The sequence below is a fragment of the Chrysochloris asiatica genome, unplaced genomic scaffold (assembly GCF_000296735.1).
Source record: "Chrysochloris asiatica unplaced genomic scaffold, ChrAsi1.0 scaffold00282, whole genome shotgun sequence".
NCBI classification, from domain to species: domain Eukaryota; kingdom Metazoa; phylum Chordata; class Mammalia; order Afrosoricida; family Chrysochloridae; genus Chrysochloris; species Chrysochloris asiatica.
The window spans coordinates 2,333,609-2,342,214 of NW_006408800.1; the positions used below are offsets into that span (position 1 = coordinate 2,333,609).

The following is an 8,606-nucleotide window of genomic DNA, read 5'->3' on the forward strand; positions in this document are numbered from 1 at the left end:
CTCTGATAGCTCCATTATTTTCTCACTTAGTGTCTTACAAGGCCATTGTCTCAACTCCCTTTGTCTTCAAAATCTCAAATATAGGTGAAGTACAGTATTTGTTGTTGTTGTTGTTAAGTGCCATCGAGTCGGGTCCGACCCATAGCGACCCTGTACAGGGTTTCCGAGGGTGTAAATCTTTACGGGAGTAGAAAGCCTCATCTTTCTCCCGCGGAGCAGCTGGTAGTTTCGAACCGCTGTCCTTAAGGTTCGCAGCCCGATTCGTAACCACTACGCTACCAGAAGTACAGTATTATCAGCCCTAAATTCCTTCAGCTATACAAGTACTCTTCAGGTATACAAAGGCAAATTTAAGTTCCAAGTGCCCCTTGGGAAACCTTCCCTTTTTTTCTTGAGCTATTTTTGTGAGGTTTTAAATTTCCTATTTTCTAATCCCTGTTGAACCAGCAAACCTTTGCTTTTGTTCAAGGATAATAGAAGAGGGATGGCGACGAGTGGCCTTGAGGGAGTTTTCCTCTAATTGCCATAGCAACACTTAGATATTTAATGCTGCTCTCTGTGTACATATTGGTCCACTGAATACAAAGGCGTGTAAGACAGCTTACAGGAAGGAGGCTGCAAGAAGACAAAAGAGGTGGGCTCAGTGGGTAGTTGGCTGGGAAGGGTGGCAGCAGCGTATCAGTAAGCAGAACATAGTAGTAGGATTCTGGACAATACTTTGGGAACAGAAAGTTCTCTAGTGATCAGTGATAAGCATGCAAGGAAAGTGTGTGACCACTGGGGAGCAAACTTTTGCTCTGGCTGTCTACATGGGAAGGCAGCTAGTTTTCATGAACATGTTAATATGACAGTTTATAAAGAGGCCAAGAGCACATGAAGCACAAGAATGGGCAGGATCATCAGCTTTGATACTGCAGGTTTATCCAGCAGCACCATACACTGGAGTTGTCCTGAGCTTGGTTAAATGGAGCAGAGGAGATGAGAGGTAAAATTCACTTATTTGAATACCAGAAAACTGTTATCTCCATCTTAATTGGTCCAACTGTGAATATTAAATCTATAGAATTGTTCAGTGAAAGTCATGGATGAAGCAAACCAAAGTACTGTATCTAGCCTTGGCATAAAGAAGCACTCAAAAATGGGCTGCTATAAAGTACCAGGGATAGTGATGGCTGACTGATAAAAATATTTCACCCGCCGTGTGGGTCGTACAGATTTTGATTCTATGCCATTGTATTTCATGTGCACCCACCACAGTCAGGGAAGACTGTGCATTGCTATGATTTCAAAGGTTTCAGTGGAGCTTCCAGACTAAGACAGACTACGAAGAAAGATCTGGTGGTCTGCTTCCCAAAATCAGCCAATGAGAACATTATGGATTTCAGTGGTCTGATCCACAACCAATCATGGGATGGTGCAGAACTGTCCGGCATTTTGTTTTGTTGTACAAGGGTCGCACCATGAGTTGGGGGGTCAACTCCTTGTCAAGTAACAACATGAAGTACAATAGAAAAACCCTATGGGCTTCAGGCTTTTCCTTATAAAAAGTTTTAAAATAACAATAACCTCTTGTGATGCAAGGTGTTATAAATCTTATCTGTAAAGGAAACCAAAGTAGCAATACTTGGCTGACAGAGACAGACTTTTGAGACGGTAAAAGCCAAGAGAAGACTGTGAGTAGTCAGGCAAACCACATGCGTGTGTTATACCTTCAGCCACAAAGTAATGGCCTTAACTTGACTGTAATAAATGAACTTTTTTTTTTTAATTGATGTTCCTTAAAAATATAACTTTTCAAAATAACTGAGTTGATTCCCGTTTTCCTTTTGCAAAAGCCACTTATGAAAGTGAGCCTAGCTTCAGGAAATTGCTTTATGAAATTAAAGAGCACAGAGTCAAGATGCCTTAACTTTGACCACAACGGGGGCAACAGGAAGTCAGGAGGGCCCCAGGAGGAAGGAACAACCAGCTGCCATTTGAGTCCATCATGCCTGTTAAAAAAAAAAAAAAAAAAAGATAAAAAGATTCAAGAATCAGAGAGACTCAGCTACGTCCAGCAGCCAGCCGACCAAAGTCTTCTCCTTCCTCAGGGGGCCATCTGGCACGTGCCGCACTCAAGAGAAGACTCCAGGTGGAGGACCTCCGCCACTGCTATTGTGCTGCTTTGCCAGTTGCCGGCCACTCTGTTTTTCTCTCAGTTTAGAGCCCTTTGGGGTAGCAGCTGTTGTTGTTAAGTGCTGTGGAGTCGGTTCCAACTCACAGCGACCCTGTACAGGCTTCCGAGGCTATAAATCTTTACAGGAGCAGATCGCCTCATCTTTCGCCCAAGGAGCAGCTGGTAGTTTTGAACTGCTGACCTTGCGGCTCGCAGCTCTATTCGTAACCACTCGGCTATCAGAGCTGGGGTAGCAGCAGTAACATATAAAAGAGAAAGTAGTTAGAATTGCCTGTGGCTGTTGCTGGTCCTTACTTGCGTCCTTCTAAGGTTTACTCAGAGAACCAAGGTTAAAGTCTCAGTGGATCAAACTTCCTGCTCTGTTTGTGCCACTTTGCCCTGCTCTCTGAAATACAGTCCAACCTCTTTGGAGAAAATGGACAAGAGAAGTGGAGTCCAGCAGGCAGCAAAGTGGATCATGAACCATCCTTCCTTTCCCCTGTTTCAATCATCCCAAAGATCAATTCTACTCCCCTCTTCTCTCCTTCCCTTTCTCTAGTATGAGGCCATTGAAACAAAACATTTTGGTAAATTCATATGATTGCTGATGTTTCAGAAGGGAGGAGGAAAAATTCCATCTAATTAGCATCAAAGGAAAAAGGAAGCACATGTTAATTTGAGCATCACCTTTTGGTACAGGCATTGATTGTGTGTATTCTTAAATAGCGAAGGAAACGTGGATGCTAAGGAAGGAAAACACCTCAAAGACAGCAGCCAATAGCTAATCCCTATTTTACACATTGAGAAAAGATACGATTTCTCAGCAACTACAGAACAAGTGAGGACATCTGATTCCTGCTTTATTCAGCTACCAGTAATCTCTCTTGCATCATTCACTTTTGTTAGATTGACTAATAGCCCAGCATGCCATTGCTTGAGTCCAGCAGATATAAGTACTTTCCTGTGTTCTGACTTCCTGGATAAGGTCAAAGACAGGAGCAAGCTGGCATGGGGCACGCAGGGCGCCAGTTCCAAGCTCTGCTCTGGAAGAATTGGCTCTGCCGCCTGCGGCACCCGGTGAGTGACTCTGTAGGGACATGTCTGGAGAGAGAAAGGGTTCTAATCTGCCTGCCTCTGATTCCTCTTGGCAGGTACAAAGGTCTGCCCACCCTGCAGGGAATTTGTAGAAGGGATGTTAGTGAGAATTTGCCCTAAGAGCAAAGCAGCTGAACTCTATGACCAGCACAAAATCTCAACTATAGAATTTTGTCAGAAAATGCTAGCTAACAAAACAGATTACTAAAATAAAAACATGGGTAATCTTTGAGCTTTAACATTTTGGACCTTTGTTGTAAAAACAAAACTGATATTTCTCTGGTTGAAGGGACAAGGCAGCAAGTGTATATAACACAAAATTTGTACATGCCATATCTATTCAGTATTATTCTTTGATGTCAAATTTTTAGTGGTGTGGTGCTGCAGGATAAGCACTTTGCCACAAGATTGGTTTAAACTGTAAGGTTGGTGCTTCAAACTCAGCAGCTGCTCCTTAAAAACTCTATGTAGGGTTCCTATGGGTTGGAACTGACTCGACAGCACTTAACACAATAGCCATACTAACATAACCAAGACTTTTCTAAGCTGACCAAGATTTATGCGAATGCTACATAAATATCATGTTAAGTATATTTTTCAACAAAGTACCAATCAATTGTTTACTATTCTGGTGAGCTATGTTTTATTCCTAATACAGCTGCATGAAAGTGAACTCTTATAAATGTGATTTTTATTAGAAGTAGATGTGCAGTACTGAGTCTGCATTATTTCTAATTTGATGGTTTATACTCACTATGGAGTTATAGTGACAAATGTTTCAATTTGAAGACATTTGACAATTGGCATTGAACTGCACTTTACTGAGTTCTCATATTCAGGATAGTGTTTCTTTCTTCCTCAAGATAAAAATTAACATTCATGAAATTTCTTTTTCTTTCTTTTAAGGACATGCTCAGGATCAGAACAATTTTAATTACAAATTTGTACAAAGTTTTTGAGGTCACTTATGTAATTGCTCTTAAAAAAAATAACATCTAATTTTTAATAGAAATAAAGAATTAACCAGTGAAACATAGTCTTTACAAACTGTTAATGCATTGCTGTATATGTAATTGCTTTTTGATTTTTGAATAGTGTATTTTACTGATATATAATTTTGTTTTGGGAAGTTAAGTCTATTTTCTCAAGAGAATATGTAATAGATGGAAGCTAATTTTCTAGGATCTGTTCTTTCTGGGTTTTTTTGTACATCAATTCATTTAAACCTCAAAACAGCTCCCTGAGGGAGGTCCCATAACTATCTATCCTTCATTAAGGGCACTTTAGCCTTAGGAACTCTAGTTTCACAGTACTTAAGTGTTCAGCTACTAACTGAAAATTTGGTGATTCTCTGCAGGAGAAAGAAGTGACAGTTTGCATCTATAAAGATTGTTGTTGTTAGGTGCCAAGTAGTGAGTACCAACTCATAGCGACTCTATGCACAACAGAACGAAACACTGCCCAATCCTGCACCACCCTTATAATCGCTGTAACATTTGAGCTTATTTGTTGTTGTTGTTGTTGTTAAGTGCCGTCGAGTCGGTTCCGACCCATAGCGACCCTGTACAGGGTTTCCGAGGGTGTAAATCTTTACGGGAGTAGAAAGCCTCATCTTTCTCCCGCGGAGCGGCTGGTAGTTTCGAACCGCTGACCTTTGAGCTTATTGCTGCTGCCATTTTGCCAATCCATCTCACTGAGGGGTCTTCCTTTTTTTCTGACCCTCCATTTTACCAAACATGAAATCCTTCTTCAGGGACTGGCCCCTCTGACAATATGTCCAAAGTATAAGAGATGAAGTCTGGCCATCCTGGCTTCCAGGGAGCATTCTGGCATTCTGTTCTTTCAACACAGACTGGTTGTTCATTTTGCAGTCCCTGGCACTTTTAATACTCTAAAAAATTTTGTATGATTATTAATGCTGATAAGACAAGCATCCTCGTCAGAAATCTCTTATTCATTTATTTATTTGATGACCACTTATTTTAAATTGTAAATCCTATATCTCATTCCTTATTTGTCTTTTTGTCTTTAATATTGATCACTTTCTAACATATTATAGGTATGTTTTGTTGTTGTTAAATGCTGTTGAGTTGGTTCTGACCCATAGCATTTTCAAGGAGTGGCTGGTGAGCTTGAACTGCCAACCTTGTGGTTCAAACAACTTTGCAGTCCAGCACATTAACCCACAGTGCCACACCAGGATGCCATTATATATATGTGGATTTGTTAATAGTATCCATGAGACCAGGCAATTTTTATTTTGTTCTCTAATATACTCCTAGAACAGTGTCTGGAATACAATTGGTGTTCAACAAATATTTGTTGAGCAAGTGAAGGAAAAAAACAAAATGTTTGTTACATCTGTGCTATATGTTACTGTTGTTAAGTGCCATTGAGTCAGTTCCAACTCATGTAACCCTGTATAGGGTTTCCTAGGATCGGATGGTAAGCTTGTATCACTGACCTTGTGGTTCAGACCGACATTGAAGCTGAGTGCTGATCTTACGACACACCAGGATTCCTCTTTGTGATATATAGAGGGCAAATGTGTGCCCTGTCTTCAAGTTTATTATATTTCAGGGACAGAGAAAGGCAGTGAAGTATAAAATTAAGTATTTATAAATCTGCTTCTGGGTTTTTATAGATGTGTCTACAGAAATGGGAAAGAGGGCTGTTGACTGCAGCCTTGTTTATGATTCTGTACATGTAACTTGGAGCTGGCTTGCCTGTGTTCACATCCCAGCTCTGTCACTTATTAGTGCATGAGAGCACAAATTTGTGTCGTGTACATCAGGAGGCCAAGCTCCATCTTGGCTCTTGGCACAAGTTTAGATGTCATTTGATTTCTTTGTTATTTTCCCAATGCTTGTTGCTGTTGTTGTTAAGTGCTGCGGAGTCAGTTCCAACTCACAGCAACCCTGTATAGGGTTTCTGAGGACCAGCTTGATGAGTTTGAACCGCTGACCTTGCGATCCAGTGCACCACAGTATCCCACTTGCTGACCATGAAACCAGCAATATAGCTGTACTTAGTGAAATCCAGGACAAGTCCATAGAAAAGCAGTTTGCCTTCAGGAAGAATGTAGTTGGAAGTAGATTTTGCAGACAGTTGCTCACACAGGATCTAGGGAACTTGAGTAGGCATTTATGGGAAATAGTCAATCGGAGTACTGGTGTGGCACTACAGGATAAACACTCTACTTCAAGGTCAGTTTGCATTGAAAAGTTGAAGGTTCAAACTCACCAGCTACTCAGAAACCCTATACAAGGTCGCTATGAGTTGGAATGGACTCGACAGCACTTAATAACAACAACAACACTAAGTCAATCGGATTCATGCTATCTGATTTAAGTTAAAGATTGGGGTCCAGGTATTGTCTTGTTGTATGATCATGAGTTATACCTCTAAGACCACTTAACCAGGTAACCAAAACCCTAGAATCAATCCTGTAAAAGTTTATACCTGCAATTATATTCTGACCCCAGGCAGTCCCACCTATGACAGTGATGAATTGACCTGACACTAATCATGAGCGTCTTTGTACTGTTTTATAGAGTGAACTCCATGATTGTGAGTCATTGGATTCCACTGGCCTCTGTACTGTGTGTGTGATGACAGTTTTCCTCATCCATAATTTTCTTTGTTTTGTGTTTGTCCTTTTTAAGACTTAATAAAAGTGTCTCTATATTCTAGTAAGGCACTGTACCACAGGGTCGGCAGTTCAAACCCACCAACTATTCCTTAGAAACCCTATACAGGGTCACTATGAGTTGATACCAACTTGATGGTACTTACCAACATTGATTACACATTGGGCTGCTAACCACCCACAAGGTCAGTAGTTCAAATCTGCCAGTCACTCTAAGGGAGAAAGAAGAGGCTTTCAGCAACCATAAAGATTTACAGTCTCAGAATCACCACATAAGGTCACCATGAGTCGGAACCAACTTGATGAAAGTGGGGTTGGTTTTGGTTTAGTATAGAACATGTTTGTATCTGGGATCTTCTCTGCCTAGCTCACTAGTTTACAAAATAAGCAAATTTCTTAACTGGTTTTTCTTGCATATTTAATCTTTACAATAAACTAAGATTACTTTAAGGTTAAATAAGTTAGTATATGAAATGTGCTCTTGAGAGTATTCTCTATACGGTGTTATTAGTTGCCGGAGAGTGAATTCTGACTCATGGCGACCTCTTTGTGGGTGGGAGCTATTTTTTTAACCTGATGATAGCACTGGAGCTAGATAGAAATGGATAGACCTACATGTGGTGCTGCAGGATAAGTGCTGGACCACAAGGTCAGCTTAAACTGTAAGGTCGGTGCTTCAAATTCTCCAGTAATTCTTCAGAAGCCCGGACAGGGTCATTATGAATCAGAAGAGACTCAGTGGTACTTAACAACAACACATTTATAGGAGACACGCTTGAGGATCTGGTGAGGCCAGGAGAGCTCAAAGATACTGTAGTTTCCTGACTTGCATAACTGAGTTAGAATAGAATCCCAGGGGTTTAGGATGTGAATATATTTGCAAATGTTAATGTTATTGCATTGGACATATTGAGGACAGGCCTCTCTGGGAGAACTGCTCTAAACTGTTTTTCATAGTTTCCTCCTACTCACCTGTGGTTGTTGTTGTTAAGTACTGTGGAGTTAGTTCTGACTCATAGTGACCCTGCACAGGTTTTCTGAGGCTGTAAATTTTTATGGGAACAGAAAACCTCATCTTTGTCCTGTGGAATGGCTGTAGTTTCAAACTGCTTAAATTCTTTTGTTTTTTACCACAGCATAATCTGTGGAATAACCCATCTGACTCTGTGATTGAAAGGCCTCAAATTAATTTTTATTTAACGAGTAAGAACCAGACACTCATTGTAAGATGGTTATACTATTGAAAGAAGTGTCTCTGTTTGTGTTACATTTATTTAAAAAAAAAAACCTTTGACTTATTGTATTTTATCATAGTTACTATTTCATTTCAAAAGAACATTATGGAAATTTCAAACAGGCAAAATAAAAAAATAGTTTAATGAGCAGAGAGTGCTCATCATACAATTTCATAAATTATCAAACTTCTATTGTTATTGATTATGCTTTCAAGATGGTGGATAGGTAGAGTTGCAGTGAGGAGCTCTGTCAGCAACAACAGAGAACACCAGACCAAGCAGGCTCAGGGAATGGTGCTAGAACTCTGAACCGTATGTAAATGAATATTTAGAAGATTGGAAAGCTTACAGCTAGGGAAATTTGTTGCACAGTCAAGAAATCCATTGCTTTCTAATTTAAGACCCTAAGCTGCTCCTAGATCTGCCATCTTTGGAGAGATCAAGCAGGGGAAGGATCAGAACAGCCACAAAC

The 8,606-nt window shown here is 40.4% G+C and overlaps 1 protein-coding gene across 1 annotated transcript in view; it reads left to right on the forward strand.

Annotated features, from left to right (window-relative positions):
• Positions 1-3,163: 3,163 nt before the first annotated feature.
• Positions 3,164-8,606, forward strand: part of LOC102815532 (ATP-binding cassette sub-family A member 13-like) — an 857,870-nt gene continuing 852,427 nt past the window's right edge. Inside the window, exon 1 of the mRNA XM_006874535.1 lies at positions 3,164-3,232. Coding sequence (XP_006874597.1) covers positions 3,164-3,232 — 69 coding nt within the window. The remainder of the gene's footprint in view (positions 3,233-8,606) is intronic.